We start from the raw sequence: 22,201 nt of genomic DNA on the forward strand, positions 1-22,201 counted from the left end.
TATGTAGTTCTTTCTGATCTCATAGGTTTTTCTCCTTAGATATAAATTCTAGAGGTAGAACATTTCAAATGAGTATACACACTTCAAGATGAAAAGTACTAATTATAATTGTATAAACAAACAACTATCAAAGAATCATAGAGAATTAATCAGGTTATCAAATAATTAGATTTTCTTTTCTCTAAATACAATCTTGGGCTGCAATCTCATGGGGTTAAATATTGCAATATTTGCAAAGAGCAAATCCCTCCAAATATTAAAATAACAATATGAGGTTTTCTTTGTAAATAACAACTATTTAAAAATTAATTGCAGAATAATTATTTCATCATCTCAAAAAATCTTATAAGCTCATCAGAAGGCTAAATTGAAGCTTGAGAAGTTAGAATTTAATGTATTACAGTACACATAAATTGTAAATTAATATTCCTGCCTTTGTGCTAGGCAGTTAGAAGAAATTCATAGCATTTCCCTGATTTGCAATTGAGATTGTTAACCACATTAGTATTAAAACCTGATTACACGTTGTTTTTAACTCTATTTTACAATCACTTTATAATTGCCTCTTTATATAAAATGCACTATTCTTTGAACAAATAAAGATAATTTGAATTTGTCTGCCTATTAATGATACTCAACAAAATATTTTTTTTTAAAACTGAGGTCCAAAAGTAACTTAGATATTTGGACACATTAACTCAAACTTCTTCAAAACCCTTAAATCATGAAAATGCTACTTGTATTTCTAATATATGTTTAATCACATTCTCTAGACAGTCCTCAACCCAGCTTCTCTTTCCCTAGCAACACGACTTTTTAAAGCATAAAGCACAGGCAGTAATAAACATTTTGTTATTTTACTCAAAGAGTATTTAAACTATTAGTAAAAGTTAAGACTTTCAGCACTAAAAACTCTATTCAAAATATTTCAGTAAGATTAGGTTCACAAAATTAAAGAACAGCAGAAAATTATACAATTTTCTAGTGAAACCACAATATAAGTACCTCAAACAAAAAGGAGAGAATATAAATCTGATGACTTTTCTTGAATAGTCAATTGTTTAAGGTATATGAAAATCAGGTATCTATAGGGAGGGGAAAAAATAGACATCTTGCTGGCATTTCCATATACTCAGCCAGTAGAATCAACATAGTATTGATAAAATATTTAAAATCTAGTCACTGTTTTTAAAAACAGTCTTAATTAAAGCCTCTTTGGGCTGATTTTTCAAAATTTATTGTATAAATAGACCATATTTTTGTATGCATTTTAGATCAAACTAGTTAGATAGAACTTTTTAGATAGAACCAGTCTAGAACTAGCCTCTGAGTTTCATAGAGTACTTATAGAAAAATAATTTGCTTGAGTATTTTAAACTGAATAAGTAAAATGCTATATTCTCTGGTAATTTTTATTTATTTTATTTTATTATTAATTTTATTTATTTGTTTGTTTATTTATGTATTTATTTTGGTTGTGTTGGGTCTTCATTGTTGAGCGCAGGCTTTCTCTAGTTGCGGAGAGAGGGGGCTACTCTTCACTGCAGTGCACAGCCTTCTCATTGCGGTGGCTTCTCTTGTTTTGGAGCACAGGCTCTAGAATCACAGGTGTCAGAAGTTGTGGAACTTGAGCTTAGTAGTTGTGGCTCACAGGCTCTAGAGCACAGGCTCAGCAGTTGTGGCACACGAACTTATTTGCTCTGTGGCATGTGGGATCTTCCTTGACCAGCTATCAAACCCACGTCCCCTGCACTGGGAGGCAGATTCTTTTCTTTAAAAAATAAATTTATTTTTTATTTATTCATTTTTGGCTGCCTTGGGTCTTCGTTGCTGTGCATGGGCTTTCTCTAGTTGCAGAGAACGGGGGCTACTCTTCACTGCAGCGCACAGGCTTCTCATTGTGGTGGCTTCTCTCCTTGTGGAGCATGGGGTCTAGACGTGTGGGCTTCAGAAGCTGTGGCACGTGGGCTCAGTAGTTGTGGCTCATGGGCTCTAGAGCGCAGGCTCAGTAGTTGTGGTGCATGGGCTTAGTTGCTCCATGGTACGTGGGATCTTCCCAGACCAGGGCTCGAACCCATGTCCCCTGCATTGGCAGGCAGATTCCCAACCACTGTGCCACCAGGTAAGTCCTGGTAGGTGGATTCTTAACCATTGCGCCACCAGTGAAGTACTCTAGTAATTTTTAAAATTAAAAAAATTAACCTAGTCAATTTTACAGTTAATGATTCAAGGACATTATCAACCATTTGCAAGGAATTATAATTGATAATTCAGGTTCCTATTTCCCATCATGACAGGTGCCTCGTAGATTTATAAAACCATATAAAATTAGTAATTTATTTTTCAAAATTTGAGAGGTTTGGGGGAGTTTTCCTTTGTTTTCAGCAATTATTGCAAGTCAAATATTAAAAAGCCTAAAAACTTAGTTTGAAGTAAACAATCAACTGATCACATGTCAACTCTACTGTAACAACCAAGCATGTTTAATGAAAGATTCTTTCAATAAGTTTAGAAACATTCCCATGGTAACAAGTTAGAAGCCAATTGAAAACCAAATTAAGATGCCAAAAAAATTCCATACTTTGCAAATAATATAAATTAGAAACAAAGCTAAAATTATTAAGGTGATTTTATTATTTTGAATTCTCTTTCTGCATTCTTATTAAATCTTTATTGATATTTCTTCTTCTTATTTGATAAAACTAATTAATAAGACAGCCAATGTTATATTCCACAAATGAAAATATGGATGAGCACACTGTAAAAAAACAATTCCCTGGTTTGGTTCTATGGTAATTTAAGTTTGCTTTGACAATGCTGAATCAATATAAGCATTATATCTCCTATAAAAGAAAATCCAACATAGAAAAACAATCCCAAATAATAAGTCTGCTCAGCTGGTAGCCTTGAAAATTTAAGAAGTGATATGAATTCCATCTGGAATGTGTATTTTTGCAGTTTGCTTCAGATTTGAGACAGCATTCCTTTTGTTTGTTTTTCCTGGCAGTTGTAGGAGTGTCATTCACACACTTGAGTAATTCAATAATTATGTCCTAAGGAACTTAAACTTAGATTTAAAAAAATTTTTATTGTTCCTTGCTTTCCTGTTTTCACTACCGGTGGGAGTAGCTTGAAAACTCTCTCTCCATGTTTTTAAATTTTCAAATGTAAACATATATGTGTACATTAAAGAATAGTAATAAAATTAATAATTTTTCACTATAATCCCTATGTCCACCTTCCCTATTGCATGCTCCCTCATCCCATCATTGCTTTACTTTCTCTTACAGAAAGCAACATCTTGAATTTTGTATTAATCATTCCTTACTTTCCACTTTCTCCTTCAAGGTAGATATTTCAACATAGCATTATTTTTTTTCAATTTTTCTGGTTTTGAAATTTAATTAAATGGAATAATTATATAGAATTGCTCCATGACTTGCTTCTTTTGTACTATATTGTTTTTGACATCCATCCATCTGATGTTCAGTTCCTGAAGTCATTCATTTTCCCAGCTGTATGGTATACTGAGGTATAAATGTATCACAGTTTATACATTCTATTATTAAATGGATATTTAAGTTATCTCCAGTTTGAGGCTATTATGAAAGTATTTCTGTGAATAATCTTGTGTGTGACTTCTGCTACACATGCACAACTACTTCCCTGGAGCAAACGTTTAGGAGAGGGCTTACTGGGTTTTAAGAAAGGCATAAGTTAAATTGTACTAGTTAATGCCAAGTAAATTGTACCATTTATACTCCCACCAACTCTGTGTGAGATTTCTTGCTATTCTAACTCCTCAGCAACAGTGTCACTGTCAGACTTTCAAAGTTGTGCCAAACTAGTAGGTGGGAAAACTTTATCATAGTGTTATTAATACATCTAATCTGAATACTGATGGGGTTAACCAACGATATTTTTATTGTTTATATGTATTGTAAAATATTCTCCTAGTTTGTGGTTGACTTTTTATTCTCTTTAGGTGTTCTTTGACAACAGAAAAGTTTTAATTTTAATGTAGTAAAATTTATCCACATTTTCCTTTATGGTTTGAAAGTTTCTGACCTGCTTAGTCTCCAAAAAATTCTTCCCTACTCTAAGTCAAATTTCTAATTATATCATATTGCATGCAAATGTCAAATCATTATGTAGTACACCTGAAGCTGACATATTGTATGTCAATTATATTTCAAAAAAAAATCAATAAATAAAGAACACAGAGTTGCTTTTTAAAATTCCTAATTATAAATTTATAATTATATTCTGTAGCCTATAACATTTACCCATGTGGAACTGACTTATGTGCAGACACATGAAGTGCAGTTATATATATATATATTTTTTTTACATGGATAACCAATTGGCCCCCAAACATTTATTGAATAGCCCATTATTTCCCCATTGATGAATGTCACCTCTGTCATTTATCAAGTTCTCTTTTTCTCTCAAGTACTGAAGTCTCATTAAGATATGTTTAGTTTTGTTAAAAACTTTTGCACAGCAAAGGAAACCATGGACAAAATGAACAGAAAACCTACTGAATGGGAGAAAATATTTGCAAGTAATGTGATTGATAAGCAATTAATATATAAAATATATAAACAAAACATATAAACAACTCATACAACTCAATGTCAAAAAAATAAGCAACCTAATTAAAAAATGTGCAGAAGACCTGAACAGATATTTTTCCAAAGAAGATATACAGATGACCAACAGGCACATGAAAAGATGCCCAACATCCTTAGACATGAGAAAAATGCAAGTTAAAACTGCAATGAGATATTACTTCACACCTGTCAGAATGGCTATCATCAAAAAGACCACAATAACAAACGCTGGAGAGGATGTGGAGGAAAGGGAACTCTTGTACAGTGTTGATGGAAATGTGAATTTGTGTAGTTACTGGGTAAAACAGTTTGGAGTGTCCTCAAAAAACTAAAAATAGAACTAACACATGTGGGTATATAGCTGAAGAAAACAAAAACCCTTATTTGAAAAGATACATGCATTCCAATGTTCATGGCAGCATTACTTACAATTGCCAAGATATGGAAACATTGTAAGTGTCCGTCAACAGATGAATGGATAAAGAAGATGTGATATCTATATCTATATCTATATCTATATATATATATATATATACTACAGAATACTACTCAGACATAAAAATGAATGAAATTTTGCCATTTGCTACAACATGGATGGACCTGGAGGGTATTATACTTAGTGATATGAGTCAGACAAAGACAAATACTGTATGTTATCACTTATATGTGGAATCTAAAAAAATAAAACAAACTAATGAATATAACAAAAAAGAAACAGACTCACAGATATAGAAAACAAACTACTGGTTACCAGTGGGGAGAAGGAAGAAGGGAGGGGCAAGATAGGGGTAGGGTATTAAGAAGTACAAATTACTATGTATAAAATTTATAAGCTATAAGGATATATTTTACAGCACATGGGATATAGCCAATATCTTATAATAACTATAAATTGAGTATAATCTATAAAAATTTTGAATCACCATGTCATACACCTGAAACTAATATAATATTGTTCAACTATACCTCAAATATATATATATATATGTACCATTATATAAATCACATATGTACTATGGAATTAAATACAAATGAAGTGAAACACAAAAAATAAATTAAAATGGAATTATTTTAAAAATAAAAAAAGACTTTAATGTACTTAATGTAAAAAAAAGGGATACTTTGGGATTCCTATGATTTCTCTTTTGTAGAATTCTTTAGGATTACTGTGTCTGAGAACTGATTAGTGTCTTTTAATAATTCCAGAAATAAAATCCTTTTTTTTGCATTCCCTCTATTATCTTCATGTGGAGATAATTCCAACTGAATGTATAATGTCTCCTACATATTTTACATTCTTTTATTCTATTTCCCCATTTTTAATTCTCTGGACTTATTTATGGGAACTTTCTTCAGCTGTATCTAATCTGCTTCTAAACTCATCCACTGAGAGCTTTTTTGTTTTGGTTTGCCTGATTTTTGTTTGTTTGTTTGTTTGTTTCTTTTGGTATTCTGTTGATTGCTTAGAAATTCTCTGCTTCATTTTCAAACCTAGTTGTTCTAGCCTTGTTTTTAATTTTTTTTAAATTGGAGTATAATTGCTTTACAATGTTGTGATAGTTTCTTCTGTACAACAAAGTGAATCAGCTATATTTATACATATATCCCCTCCCTCCTGGACCTCCCTCCCCAACCCACACCCACCCCATCCCACCCATCTAGGTCATCAGAGCACACCAAGCTGAGCTCCCTGTGCTATACAGCAGGTTTCCACTAGATATATATTTTACACATGGTAGTGAAGCTTCTCTTTTATTTCTTTAATTATTTTAAGCATTGTCATTTTGATTCTGTGTCCAATAATTGTGATATTTGACAACTCCAGATCTGTTTTTCTCATCTCCTGTTTCTACTGGTTCTTAAACCATAGTACTTTGTTTTCCTGTGTGAGTGTGTGATATTTTCCCATTGTTTTATTTTGATTTGTTTTTAGTATTAGGCAGTCATTTTTCAGAGAACTTTATCTGTGGAAATTCTTTGAAGAGGGAATTGAAGCTGACTTTCTTCATGGAGGAATAGTGCTTCCTATTATCACTGTTAATGACAGAGCACTTAAATTCACCACTTAAATTTTGTTCTATCTATATATATAATGTGACTGACACATTTCTCTCTTTCCTGAGTTCAGTGATATGCTTAGTGACTTTCAAAAAGCTGCTATTTCTAAACTACTCAACAATACATTTTAATCAGAAGGGTCACTCAGAGTATCTACTTTGCCATAGTGCCAAACTAGGAATATATTCACATATTGAGGCTTTTTTCTGTATTTTTTAACCCATAGTGGATGAACTGTTATAAAAATGCTGGCTTGAATTCAAGGTTACTTTGCCAAATACAAGATATTTGGTTTATAAGGATTCATGGTAAAAACATTTCTGGGATCTATCAGGTGCTTGCAGAAATACAGCTAGGTGATCTCATCCATTCTCAGAGGTAGATCCCAGATTGCAGACAGCATTCAGTACCAAAAAGAATACAATACATGAGGAGCTACATTTTCCACAGTTTCTGATGTTTCCTCAGTCTTGGGCTCCAACCTTCAAGCTCTGACACATAAAAAAATATTTCAGAAGTAACACTGAGGCCTAAGGCTTCATAAGAACACCTATACACTATCCACAGGAAGTTGTTCAGGTCCTCCAATTTCTTGTTTCGTATTTCTTGCTCCTTGGATTATCTCTCAGAACTGAGTCTCACCATCACTGTTGTTTGGTATTGGTGAATTGGTCACTGACAGCAGGGTCCTTCCTTGGTTTAATCTTTAGCTCTTTTTCTTTTTTGTCCCCATGGTAATTTGTCTTCCACACAACTTTTCCTATTTTGGGTCATATTCCATTTGTTCATTTCCTGGGTTTATGAGTTATCTCTAGTAATCCCTCCTTCTTGAGCAACTGGCTTAACTAGATATGTAAATTATAGTACGTAGAATTCAGAAGGGAATTTCTTGCCTTCTTCAGTTAAAGGTGCATTACTACTCAAACAAAACTGTTGAGAGGCTTACCTGAATTGGTCTTCCATCAGGTGTCAGCACCTCTTCAGAAAGTTCCATCATCTTCAGGGCCATCAGAGCAATGGGTTTAGCATGGCAGAGGCTTTTTCTGTGGAGCCCTGAAGCAACACAGTATGCATCACCTATTGTTTCCACCTGCAGCAGTCAGACAAATCAAATGCAAATGTATGATAATGAGCCAAAGTAGAGATAGTTTTCTGCAATCACAAATGTTGCTGGAAAACATATCACTAAAACATCAATAAATCAAGCAATTAGACAACAGAGTATAATCATAAAAGAGTTTGCAAACAGCCAGAGTCAAATACTAACATGTCAATCCAGAGCTGTTTGTTCATCAACATTAACACCATAGATGATCACTGAAATCAGAAACAACTAGAATATAAAATAATTATCCCTCACAAAAATAGAATTGTCACTGCTTTGCCTGGATATTTTCCAAATAATAACATTTTACAAAGACAGTCTCTCAACTCCTTCAAACCTTCAAGTAGACCTTCACTGGAAAGTAATTTTTTGCAATATTTCCCAATTACTCCACACGTTTTAGTGTTTATTTTTATTTTTTTTAAATTAAAGTATAGCTGATTTACAATGTTGTGTTAGTTTCAGGTGTCACACTTTTTGATATATCTGTAATTTGTTGTCTAGTCTATTCTTATTTACTCTTAATAATTATAACACATAACACTTCTTGAATTCATACTCTCTACCATTAATTGCATCAACTGGTTTACATACATTATCTCATTTAATCCTCACAAATATCCTTAATGGAAGAAACTAGTATTGGTTATATTTGAGAGATGAGAAATTCATGCACAGAAACCCATCCATAATCTTACAATTAAAGAGTTAACAGGCACTGTCAAGAGTTTTTCCAGACCATGTCAGCAACCATTCTGAATGGTTATTGTGATTGTTAAATATTTTCAATATTTACCCAGTGTTAAAACTTCCAAAATTCCAAAGCATAGAACATGGTATAAAAGTTAGGCACAACTCATTTCTAGAGGAAAGTTTTCTAATTATCCAAGGTAGATATGGTGATTATGTTCAATAGCTCTAATATTTTAATTAGAGAAAAATGATGAAATATTGTATTAAATGTCCAATTCCAATATCACTTTTTCTGTGAATCACTCCATGGTCCTTCCATTAGTTCTTAGTAGCAAAACTAATCCTTTCTTCTACTCTGTTTCAACAGCACACCTCTATATTATAGCATTCATCATAGATTATAATCAATATGTATCAATATATAATCAATATGTATCCACAGTTACAAAGTGAGCTCTTTAAGAATGGGATCATGTCCTTTCAATGTCTGTACTCATAGTGCTCATGATAGTGTCTTAAATATAGCTATTTAATAAATACCTATCAAATGAATAAATAATCAACAATATTTAACTATGATTACAATAACAGTTATTCTAATCAGTTGCTCATTTGCCCCATTTATTTTATGAGCACCATGTAGACCTGTGTGCCATGTAGATCTGGGTAGGAAAAAATTGCCTCTAAATTACTGGAGATGCTTCTATCATAAATATAACAAGAATTACAAAATATTCTATTAGTTAAGATTTAACAGCAATAATTAAATTTCATGTGAATGAATCCTAACACTTTAATATTAAAAGGCTTCTCTGCATTGAATTCTGTGAGCACAAATTTAGGGAATGTGATGACAGCACTTATGAATCTCATGAAACTAGAGATGCCAAAATTATCAATGATTATCTGAATCTTATCAGGAAATATGCATCAAAAATGATTCAAATACACTCAGACCTATCATGAAGTTCCAAATCTTCACTTCAGGATCTGTTATTTGAGGACAGAAAGTGGAAATTAAAATTGTATGGTAAGAACAGAAAGATGATGCAATGTGAGTCAGCAAAAGTTTTGTTCTAAATACTAAAATATACTTCCACCAAAAAACTCTCACTGAGGAAGAAAACCAGCAAATAGCAAATGTCTGAAATGTGCTCATTTACCATTTCCCCCTAAAAACACAATGTCTTTTGCTAAACCTCAGATTTATCTCATACTTTGTATTTCTATACAGTTAAAACATCTAGAATGCTGTTAGTTATATAATTTGAAACTAACTTCTGATTTTCAAATATTAGAACACATAAGCAGTAAATTATTTGTATAAATTGAACTGCACTCCAGTCACTTTGAACATGCATGTTCCTGGAGCATGATCTTTTCTTGGAGTCTCTATCATCATCAAACTTCTCATCAGTATTATCTCCACTATCATTTCAGTAAAAATTTATTGAATACCACTAAATGTGTATTTCTAGAATTTGCACCACAGGCATATATAAAGATTAGTTAGTTATATGTTGTACTTTCTCCTTAGGTATATATAATGTAAAAGTATGGAGAAGATAGACCAATATGTTAACAAATGACAAAAAAATAAAGTCAAATTAAGTACACAACATAAATACAAGAAATTCACATTAAAATGCATCCATGTAAGATTACATAACATTTAGTTTCCAGATATTTAAATCCAGACTAACCATCAGAAACAATAGGATCAAGAGCTAGGTAAGAAACAGACAGCAAAAAACCCATAGATTAAGATGTGGAATTTTCACAATTATTCTTAAACAGCCAACATAAAAAAAAAAAATTCTAAAAGATGTTGTTGTCATCATGGAAGGCTAGATTATGCTGCAGTAACAATACAACCTGCAAATCATAATGCTCTAAAATAGCAAAGGTTTTTTTTTCTGATTCATGTTGCATATTCATGGGGGTTAGGGGATTGGGGTAGAGGAGAGAAACATTGTGCCACATCTCTTCACTCCAGGGACAATGCTAATAGGATCTCCTCATCTGAAGCTGGTTGCCATGTCAGAAGAAAAGAGGTTCTGATTATACACTAGCTCTTAAAGCTTCCTCCCAGAAGTGATGTATATGGCTTTTTCTCATGATTCATTCATCAAATCAAGTCACATGACCATGTTTACCATAAAGGCGATGGGAAAATGCAACCAACCTTGTGCTCAGAGAAGGGTCAGAAATATCTGGTGAATAGTACTAATGAGAACATGAATGAATATGGGATTGCTTAGAAATTTTCAAATAGCTAGATGTCTGTAAAGTCCAAGTAATACATCCTTGAGATGTTCTTCTTTCCTTGTACATATATTCAGTATCTTAACCTGAAAATCTTGGATGAAACACCTTAGTAATGCAGCTTTCCATTAAAGCTCTATTCTTTTCTACTCTCCCTTCATCTAAATGTCAGGTCTATACAAATTTAGCGGAATTGAATACATATGGAAATTTTAGTGGATTCCCTTCAAAATTATGTCAACTTTGCTTCAAAAGGAGCAGGGAAAGTGAAAGCATTATATATCAGTTAAATTTCTTTTGAGGCTGTTTCCTTGAGTTAAAACAAAGTTAAACAAGTAGACATTATAAACATATTACCAAAAAACTGACCAAAAAGTTGCATCTAAAATAGTGCATCTCATTTCTTTTCAGTATCTCCAACCTGTTCTTAAACGACATTACATAAAAATAAAGATGACTAAACTAAACTTGGAGATGGAAAAGATAGAGCTTATGCAAATGTCAGAAAAACCTTACATCCTTCTCTGAACATAAAAAAGGAGGCTTAAATACTAAAAATATTATGTAACAATTGTTGTCCCACATATTACTATACCTGCTTTTATCAAATTTTAAAGAATTCATCTATCTCAGTATATCTTCTCAACACTTTATAATCAAACTCCCTACATTATTCAAGAAATAAAGGTGGTATAAATAAACGTCTTAGAGTTATGCATTCACCCTTTTTATTTACCTTATTTTAGCTTTAGATTAATTATTTAAAATAATTTATTTATACTTTCTAATAGAAGCTCATCCCCATGTTTTCTTCTCCCTCCCCTCCAGATTAATGTTCAAGAATTATCTTGGAAATTTCTTGGAAATTTGGGCACAGTGAGGAGGAAAGAATGTGTGTGTTGTAAATAAGGGTGAAAGTGGTACTGGGGCTAGGATTACTCTACCAGAACACTGTACACAACTGGGCAATAAATAATCTCTGCCCCATGAAACTCATGACCACCTCAGTCCTTCCATCCCATAGTCCTAGACTATCTTCCTTTAAACTTTGTAGAACTTGTGAAAGGGAGTTTGGGAAGAGGGCAAAATAGTACAGTCAGAGAACTCTGACAGTTTACCTTACTGGACAGCCTCCCTCTCTTCATCTGGATACAATCAAGAGGAGAAACAAATTAGAAAGTCTGCTTCTCTAGATTGGTTCAAGATTGTACAGTAGAAGGACTTGTGCTCATGCCCTCTTGCAAGAACACTGGAATCACAAATAAGTGCTCAACAGTCATCAACAGTAAGACACTGGAACTCACCAAAAATGGTATCCCACATCTAAAGACAAAGGAGAAGCCACAATTATATGGTAGGAGGGGGTGCAATCAAAACAAAATCAAATCCCATAACCACTGGGGGGCGACTCACAAACTGGAGGACAATTATACCACAGAAGTCCACCCACTGGAGTGAAGGATCTGAGCCCCACATCAGGCTTCCCAACCTGGGGGTTGGGCAATGGGAGGAGGAATTCCCAGAGAATCAAACTTTGAAGGCTAGTGGGATTGTATTGCAAGACTTCAAGAGGACTGCAGGAAACAGACACTCCATTCTTGGAGGGCACACACAAAATAGTGTGCACATCAGGATCCAGGGGCAAGGAACAGTGATGCCATAAAAGACTGAACCAGACCTACCTGCTAGTGTAGGAGGGTCTCCTGCAGAGGCAGGGAGGAGCTGTGGCTCACCATAGGGACAAGGACACTGGCAGCAGAAGTTCTGGGAATTACTCCTTGGTATGAGACCACCTGTAGTCCGCCATTAGCCCAACCAAAGAGCCTGTAACCTCCATAACTGTGTTGCCCCAGACCAAACAATCAGCAGGAAGGGAACTCAGTCCCATCCATCAGCAGACAAGTGGATTAATGTTTTAATGAACTCTATGCACCACAGAAACACCAATCTATACCTACCACCAGTTCCTACCATCAGGAAGCTTGCACTAGCCTCTTAAATAGGCTCATCCATCAGAGGGCAGAAAACAGAAGCCAGAAGAACAACAATCCAGCAGCCTGTGGAATGAAAACCACATTCAAAGAAAGATAGACAAAAACGAAAAGGCAGAGGACTAGATACCGAACGAAGGAACAAGATAAAACCCCAGGAAAACAACTAAATGAAGTGGAGATAGGCAACTTTTCAGAAAAAAATATTCAGAATAATGATAGTGAAGATGATGCAGGACCTCAGAAAAAGAATGGAAGCAAAGATCAAGAAGATGCAAAGAATGTTTAACAAAGACCTAGAAGAATCAAAGAGCAAACAAACAGAGATGAACAGTATAATAACTGAAATGAAAAATACACTAAAAGGAATCAATAGCAGAATAACTGAGGCAGAAGAACAGATAAGTGACCTGGAACACAGAATGGTGAAAATCACTGCTGTGGAACAGAATAAAAAAAAAGAATAAAAAGAAATGAAGACAGACTAAGAGACCTCTGAGACAATATTAAACACACCACATTCATATTATGGGGGTCCCAGAAGGAGAGGAGAGAGAGAAAGACCTGAGAAAATATTTGAAGAGACTATAGTGGAAAAATTCCAGAACATGGGAAAGAAAATGGCCACCCAAGGCCAGGAAGCACAGAGAGTCTCAGGCAGGATAAACCCAAGGAGAAACATGCCAAAACACATATTAATCAAATGACAAAAATTAAAGGCAAAGAAAAATTATTAAAAGCAGGAAGGTAAAAATGACAAATAACATACAAGGGAACTCCCATAAGATTAACAGCTGATTTCTCAGCAGAAACTCTACAAACCAGAAGGGAGTGGCACGACATATTTAAAGTGATGAAAGGGAGAAAAGAAAACCAAGATTACTCTACCCAGCAAGGTTCTCATTCAGATTTGATGGAAAAATCAATAGCTTTTCAGACAAGCAAAAACTAAGAGAATTCAGAACCACCAAAACAGTTCTACAGCAAATGCTAAAGGAACTTCTCTAAGTGGGAAATACAAGAGAAGAAAAAGACCTACAAAAACAAACCCAAAACATTTAAGAAATTGGTAATAGGAACATACATATTGATAATTACCTTAAATGTAAATGGATTACATGCTACAACCAAAAAACACTAGCTCACTGAATGGATACAAAAACAAGACCCATATATATGCTGTCTACAAGAGACCCACTTCAGACCTAGGGACAAAAAGAGACCAAAAGTGAGGTGATGGAAAAAGGTATTCCATGCAAAAGACAATCAAAAGAAAGCTGGAGTAGCAATACTCATATCAGATAAAATAGGCTATAAAATAAAGAATGTTCCAAGAGACAAGAAAGGACACTACATGATCAAGGTATAAATCCAAGAAGACTATATAACAATTATAAATATATATGCAGCCAGCATAGGAGCACCTCAATACATAAGGCAAATGCTAACAGCTATAAAAGAGGAAATCGACAGTAACACAGTAATCGTGGAGGACTTTAACACCTCACTTATACCAATGGAAAGATCATCCAAAATGAAAATAAATAAAGAAACACAAGCTTTAAATAACACATTATACCAGATGGACTTATTTGATATTTATAGGACATTCCACCCAAAAAGAGCAGATTACACTTTCTTCTCAAGTCCACACAAAACATTCTCCAGGATAGATCACATATTGGGTCACAAATAAAGACTCAGTAAATTTAAGAAAACTGAAATCATATCAAGCATTTTCTCTGAACACAGTGCTATGAGATCAGAAATAAATTACAATGAAAAAAAAGTAAAAAACACAAACACATGGAGGCTAAACAATACATTACTAAATAACAAGAGATCAGGGAAGAAATCAAAGAGGAAATCCAAAAATATCTAGAGACAAATGACAACAAAAACATGACAATCTGAAACCTATGGGATGCAGCAAAAGCAGTTCCAAGAGGAAAGTTTATAGGAATACAATCCTACCTCAAGAAATAAGAAAAATCTCAAATACACAACTTAAACTTACACCTAAAGCAATTAGAGAAAGAAGAAAAAAAATACACAAAGTTAGCAGAAGGAAAGAAATCATAAAGATCAGATCAGAAATAAATGAAAAAGAAATAAAGGAAACAATAGGAAATATCAATAAACTAAAAGAAGGTTCATTGAGAAGATAAACAGAATTGAAAAACCATTAGCCAGACTCAAGACGAAAACCAGGGAGAAGACTCAAATCAACAGAATTAGAAATGAAAAAGGATAAGTAACAACTGACACTGCAGAAATGAAAAGGATCATGAGAGACTACTACTAGCAACTATATGCAAATAAAATGGACACCCTGGAAGAAATGGAAAAGATCTGACAAAAGCACAGCCTTCCAAGACTGAACCAGGAAGAAATAGAAAATATGAACAGAACAATTGCAAGCACTGAAATTGAAACTGTGATTAAAAATCTTCCAACAAACAAAAGTCCAGGACTAGATGGCTTCACAGGCGAATTCTATCAAATATTTAGAGAGGAGTTAACACCCATCCTTCTCAAACTCTTCCAAAAAATTTCAGAGGAAGGAACACTCCCAAACTCATTGTACGAGGCCACCAACATCCTGACACCAAAACCAGGAAAAGATACTACAAAAAAAGAAAATTACAGACCAATATCACTGATGAATATAGATGCAAAAATCCTCAACAAAATACTAGGAAATAGAATCCAACAACACATTAAAAGGATCATACACCATGATCGAGTGGGATTTATCTCAGGGATGCAAGGATTCTTCAATATATGCAAATCAATCAATGTGATACACCATTTTAACAAATTGAAGAATAAAAACCTTATGATTATCTCAATAGATGCATAAAGAGATTTTGACAAAATTCATCACCGATTTATGATAAAAAATCTTCAGAAAGTGGGCATAGAGGGAACCTACCTCAATATAATAAAGACATTATATGACAAACTCACAGCCAACATCGTTCTCAATGTTGAAAAACTGAAAGCATTTCCTCTAGGATCAGGAACAAGACAAGGATGTCCACTCTCACCACTAACATTCAACAAAGTTTTGGAAGTCCTAGCTATGGCAATCAGAGAAGAAAAAGAAATAAAATAACACAAATTGGAAAAGAAGAAGTAAAACTGTCACTGTTTGCAGATGACATGATACTATACATAGAAATCCTAAAGATGCCACCAGAAAACTACTAGAGCTAATCAATGAATTTGGTAAAGTTGCAAGATAGAAAATAATGTGCAGAAATCTCTTGCATTCCTATACACTAATGATGAAAAACCTGAAAGAGAAATTAAGGAAACACTCCCATTTACCACTGCAACAAAAAGAATAAAATATGTAGGAATAAATCTACCTAAGGAGGTAAAAGACCTGTATGCAGAAAACTATAAGACACTGATGAAAGAAATCAAAGATGATATAAACAAATGAAGGGACATACCATGTTCTTGGACTGGAAGAATAAACATTGTGAAAATGACCATACTACCCAAAGCAATCTACAGATTCAATGCAATCCCTATCAAATAACCAATGGCATTGTTTAAGGAAGTAGGAAAAAAAATTTTAATTTGTATGGATACATAAAATACCCTGAATAGCCAAAGCATTCTTGAGGGAATAAAACGGAGCTGGAGGAATCCCTGACTTCAGATTATACGACAAAGCTAGTATAGTAGCTTTACACTAGCTACAAATGAAGACAATATGGTACTGTCACAAAAACAGAAATATAGATCAATGGAACAGGATAGAAAGCCCAGAGATAAACCCACACACATATGGTGAATTAATCTATGACAAAGGATGTAAGAATATACAATGGAGAAAAGACAGCCTCTTCAGTAAGTGGTGTTAAGAAAACTGGACAGCTACATGTAAAAGAATGAAATTAGAACACTCCCTAACACCATACACAAAAACAAACTCAAAATAGATTAAAGACCTAAATGTAAGACTGGACACTATAAAACTCTTAGAGGAAAACATAGGCAGAACACTCTATGACATAAATCACAGCAAGATCTTTTTTGATCCTCCTCCTAGAATAGTGAAAATATAAACAAAAATAAACAAATGGGACCTAATGAAACTTAAAAGCTTTTGCACAGCAAAGGAAACCATAAACAAGACCAAAAGACAACCCTCAGAACGGGAGAAAATATTTGCAAATGAAGCAACTGACAAAGGATTAATCTCCAAAATATACAAGCAGCTAATGCACCTCAATATCAAAAAACAAACAACCCAATCAAAGAATGGGCAGAAGACCTAAGTAGACATTTCTCCAAAAAGACATACAGATGGCCAACAGGCACATGAAAAGGTGCTCAACAAGGCTAATTATTAGAGAAAGGCAAATCAAAACTACAATGAGGTATCACATCCAACCAGTTAGAATGGACATCATCAGAAAATCTACAAACAACAAATGCTGGAGAGGGTGTGGAGAAAAGGGAACCCTCTTTTACTGTTAGTGGGAATGTAAATTGATACAGCCACGGAGGTTCCTTAAAAAACTAAAAATAGAATTACCATATGACCCAGCAATCCCACTACTGGGCATATACCAAGAGAAATCCATAATTCAAAAAGAGTCATGTAGCACAATGTTCATTGCAGCTCTATTTACAATAGCCAGGTCATGGAAGCAACCTAAATGCCCATTGACAAATGAATGAATAAAGAAGATATGGTACATATATACAATGGAATATTATTCAGCCATAAAAAGAATGAAATTGGGTCATTTGCAGAGACGTGGATGGACCTAGAGACTGTCATACAGAGTGAATTAAGTCAGAAAGAGAAAAACAAATATCGTATATTAACACATTTAGGTGGAATCTAGAAAAATGGTACACACGAACTGGTTTGCAAGGTAGAAATAGAGACACAGATTAAGAGAACAAGCATACGGACACCAAGGGGGGGAAAGCAGGGGTGGTGGAGGTGGTGGTGGGATGAATTGGGAGATTAGGATTCACATATATACACTAATATGTATAAAATAAATAACTCATAAGAACCTGCTGTATAAAAAATAAATAAATAAAATAAAATTCAAGAATAAAAAAACAAACAAAAAAACAAATCTTCGCCAACTGGATCAACTAAAAATTGTTTCCCATTTTAATTGTCTTATTTTTGAGTTTGAGGGTCTTCCTTTTTTGTTGGTCATTTGTAATTCTAGTTTTGAGACAACTTTCCAAATTTTTGATTGGCCTTTTTCTAAGAGATTTGTAAGAATTACTTGTATACTAAGGCCTTTTTCTGTCATGAGATTTGCATTTTTTTGTCTTGTTTTGTTGGTCTTTTGACTTTGTAATGATACTTTTGTTGCACACATATTTTAGAATTTTTACTGACAAATGTATCAGTTTTTTTCCTTTATGGATTCTGGATTTTTATGCCATACTTATAAATAATTCCTAAATTATGTTTTACATTTACTCATCTTTTATATTTTTATGAGCCCATTTTTTATTAAATGCATTGATTTATCAAAAAAAAAAAGAAAGTTTGCTTTTCTAATTGTTCTGCTTTCTGTTTTTGGCCCCTAGAGTCTTTAAAAAAGAAATTGAGGTGGGAAGGAGAGAGAAGAGAGGTGTTGGAACATGATGTAAGCCTAAAAATGAAAAATGTCTTCTTTTTCCCTCCTAGCATTTCACAGAGCGCTTGGTCACCTGGGCATGATGAGGTCATTGTGGCTAAGAACACTTGATTTTCAGAAAGGACACCATATTTGTGCTTGCTGTGAGGATTGGGCCACACCTGCCAGCCCAATCACCTGTCTTATATTAGGTTCGATTCCTGAGTGACAGGGAGATGGGTACAGTAGAGGAGTTTTCTAATGATTGGCAGGCACCCTGAGTCCACAAAACAGTTCTGGATGTACTTGATGACTAGAAACCAGACAAGAGGATTGTTGGTGGTATGGACATAGATTATCCAAAAGCTGGCCAGAAAAATGTAGAGCATGGCACGGGCCTTCATGAAAACTTGTAAGTAGCAGAAGACCAGGAAAAACTGTATACTTGGGTAAATTTAGAGACCTTTTACATTTTCCCCTTTATTTCATACATACTCAGCAGGTCTCTGCTGTTTACATTCCTGTTTTTCCAGGTACTCAACAGCTGGGTGAGTGAAATAGGCTCCTGGACAAATATGAAAATCCAGGTGGCAGTGGCCAAGCAGAGGTGATAGGGCTATGGAACATTCACTGGACCTACTTGAAGATGAAGAGTTTCCCACAGACAGCAAGCATGAACCCAGGTTTTTATTGTTGTTGAGGCTGTGTTTCTTGAAGATATACTTTCTCTCTTCAAATATGACTCACGAGTACATACATCAAAAGCAAGTATGAAGGCCCTGACAAAAACAAATGCTCAAACAATGTAGATGAAAGCAGCACAGACTTTAGCACCATTTTCTTGGCTTAAACAAAGTGATGGCCATGGCCATAAAAGCTACATTATTGAAGTTGAGAGCACTGGCAGTCCAGAGGAGCCAAGGTGCAGAAACGCCAGAACATAAACATAACTGTTGGCCAAGCACAGGTGTAACAATAGGTGGAAGGTAATAAAAATATCCCTGGAGCAGGGATAATTTCCAGAAATAGGAGTTAACCAGACTAGTACCCATATAGCCTTGAGTGTGTCCCTGGGCTGACCTTCTGAAAGTAGTCTGATGTCCCCTCACATAGCAGGTGGTATTGTAGGAGTTGGGCCACACTTTTCCTTGAATAAGAACAATCTTGTCAGATCCTGAGAGGCTATGGTCTGAGAACCAGGTGAAAAAGTTACAGGTGATACCCTGCTCCTGCAGATGAAGGACTCCTGACCATATGTTTGGAATGGAAAAAAATGCCACTTGTCCAGAAGCTCTGATCTCATATTCTTTAATAATCACCTTGTTTCTGCAGTAGGACTTTGCTCAAAAGATTACCTTGAAGTAGTATATTGCCCTGGGTTATCTGAACTCCTTTATTCCTAATTAATATGAACGTCAGCAAATCTACATTGTGGCCCTTAAGCATGATTGTTAGATGTGGATTGTTCCAAATGTCCACATCCATATTTTTGGTTGATGGATCTTGTACCCTCACCCACGTACCACTGCATTTGCCCAAACTTGGGCTCCAATTGGAGGAAGACTCTGACAGCCTGAACATTCACTGTCCCTAAATCCAGACTCAAGAAAGTCTCTGAAGATTTCACATTCAGGGGCCAGGCCCTTGTCCCTTCCTTCATCTCTACCACTTAATTTTCCTTCACCACCTCCTCTCCTCTCTCCATGGACACTTCCTCTCTTCCTCTACTTCCTTCACTTTTTCCTTCTCCAATATTCTCATCTCTCTACCTGCTTTTCATCCATGAATTTCTTTACTTTCCTCATCTCTTCTGCTGTCATTGAGAAGATGGTACCCTCTTCAGTTGTCACCATTTTAGCCAATACCCCACACCAGAGTATTTTGTGAGACCTCTACCCCACTGTGAGCCAGAACTCTATAGGGTATTCCTGCCAACATGAATAGTGTGTGGTGGGAGGTCTCCTTCTGAAAGAGGTTGCTCACTGGAACCAAAAGTACCAGAGAAAATTGAGACATCACAGACAATGGCTGGGAGGATGGGGTAGCCTGGATATTACTACATCCCTTCCACCCCAACAAAGAAACTTGCATCCCTAGTCTCAGTTGCTGAGACTAGACTGAACAGTAACCAAAACTGAGCAAGAAGAGGCTCCACCTTCCACAGGGGGCCAAGAAGCAACCTCTACTGACTTTGAAGCTGGCATATGAATATTCATTTTTGTCAGACACTATGTCGGGAATCTGCCTTAACATTTTCATTCCCCACCTATAAAATGTTATTATTAAAAGCAAAATTATTATTAACCTGTTCTTTTTAGTCTTTGTAAATAATCCTGCAGTCATTCAATATTATAATGGTGTCTCCATTATAGAGTCCTATTTCATGATGCTAAAGGTTGATATTCTGGAAATAATTTTAAAATATTAAGATTAATATTGCAAAAGATCAAGCTCTGTATTTGTCCTTCTTGTGAAGTTATGAGTAATAAGAACTAAGTGGTGATGAGTCATAAAATAACCTCATAATATTTATAACTTTCTATGCGTGTTATCCCTCACCATTCAAGGAACTGAAAGTCCTTGATTGGCATTGTCATTAACCTAGACTGATAATTCAGAGAGAAAAGCCTCTGAAAACAAATGGTCATTTGCCCCTAAAGCCCACTCTTATCTTTGCATGTGGGTAACTATTTTCCCCAATGTAGCTTTAAATTTACAGCTGGCTCATTCTCAGAGATTCTAATTCAGAGAATGGATAGAAACTAGTTTATTTATTAATTTTAAAGTCCCTGAAGACCTCATGGATGCACTCATTATTTTGAAAGAAGTCTCAAAAATAGAAGAAGAAAAACTTTTCCCACCTCACTGAGTACACAGCTCCTTTAGTGCACGTGTCAAACAAAACTGAAAACCAGGCAAAGTTTATCTCAAGACTTAGCCCTCACGTTTTTTTCAAGTTTACTTTCCCTACTTCTGGGTCTGTGACTTTCTTACACACATATTTGATGAACATAATTCTATATTACAGTATGTATTGGGGTGTGTGTGCATTTGTGCAATTATGTCTTTATACTCTCCCTCTACTAGCTATATTTAACTTTATATCCCTGAATCCTAGCACAGTATCAGGATGCCCAATAGAGTTTTATTAAATGCTTTAAATTTGTCCAGTTTCTACATTGGAGTGGAAATTGTCCACTAAGCAAGCTTTTTGAATGCAAAATTCAGGACCACCCACATAAGAATAACCTAGACAATACTTATTAAAAATTAGATCTCTAGACCCCACCTAGATCTATTAAAAGAAAATCTAAGTATAAGACCAAGCTATCTGCATTCTCACATGATTCCAGGTAAATTTTATGATGCTCAAAGTTTGAAGACTTCTGGTGTATGATGAGAATTAAAAATATACAAAATCCACCCAGATATTAACTTTTTTTTAAAGTGCTAATAAGCCTTCAGAATGGAGAAAAGCAGCACTACCCTGAGCTCCAGCCATTGCCATATAAATTATTCTCTGAGTTTTGCCTTGATTGTGGGGGCAATAAACTTCCCCAGACATATCCATAAATTTCAGAACTTTATATTAAAACTTCCAGTCAGTCACCATCTCTCCATCCCTGCACATATCCACCAAATGCTGAGAATCATCTGGCACAAGAGGTCTTCAATGATCCAAAGTTTGTTGAGTACAATTAAATACATTCAAGTGGGGAGACCTTCAAATGGTGGAGGAGTAAGATGTGGAGATCACCTTCTTCCCTACAAATACATCAAAAATGCATCTACATGTGGAACAACTCCTACAGAACACCTACTGGACTCTGGCAGAAGACCTCAGATTTCCCAAAAGGCAAGAAA

At 34.8% G+C, this 22,201-nt stretch overlaps 1 protein-coding gene across 1 annotated transcript in view; it reads right to left on the reverse strand.

Moving 5' to 3' along the window:
* The window catches only part of GUCY1A2 (guanylate cyclase 1 soluble subunit alpha 2), a 428,505-nt gene that overhangs the window by 135,247 nt on the left and 271,057 nt on the right, over positions 1 to 22,201 (reverse strand). The window contains exon 6 of the mRNA XM_024115325.1: positions 7,618 to 7,761. Coding sequence (XP_023971093.1) covers positions 7,618 to 7,761 — 144 coding nt within the window. The remainder of the gene's footprint in view (positions 1 to 7,617; positions 7,762 to 22,201) is intronic.

Source organism: Physeter macrocephalus, chromosome 16, assembly GCF_002837175.3.
Source record: "Physeter macrocephalus isolate SW-GA chromosome 16, ASM283717v5, whole genome shotgun sequence".
NCBI classification, from domain to species: Eukaryota; Metazoa; Chordata; class Mammalia; order Artiodactyla; family Physeteridae; genus Physeter; species Physeter macrocephalus.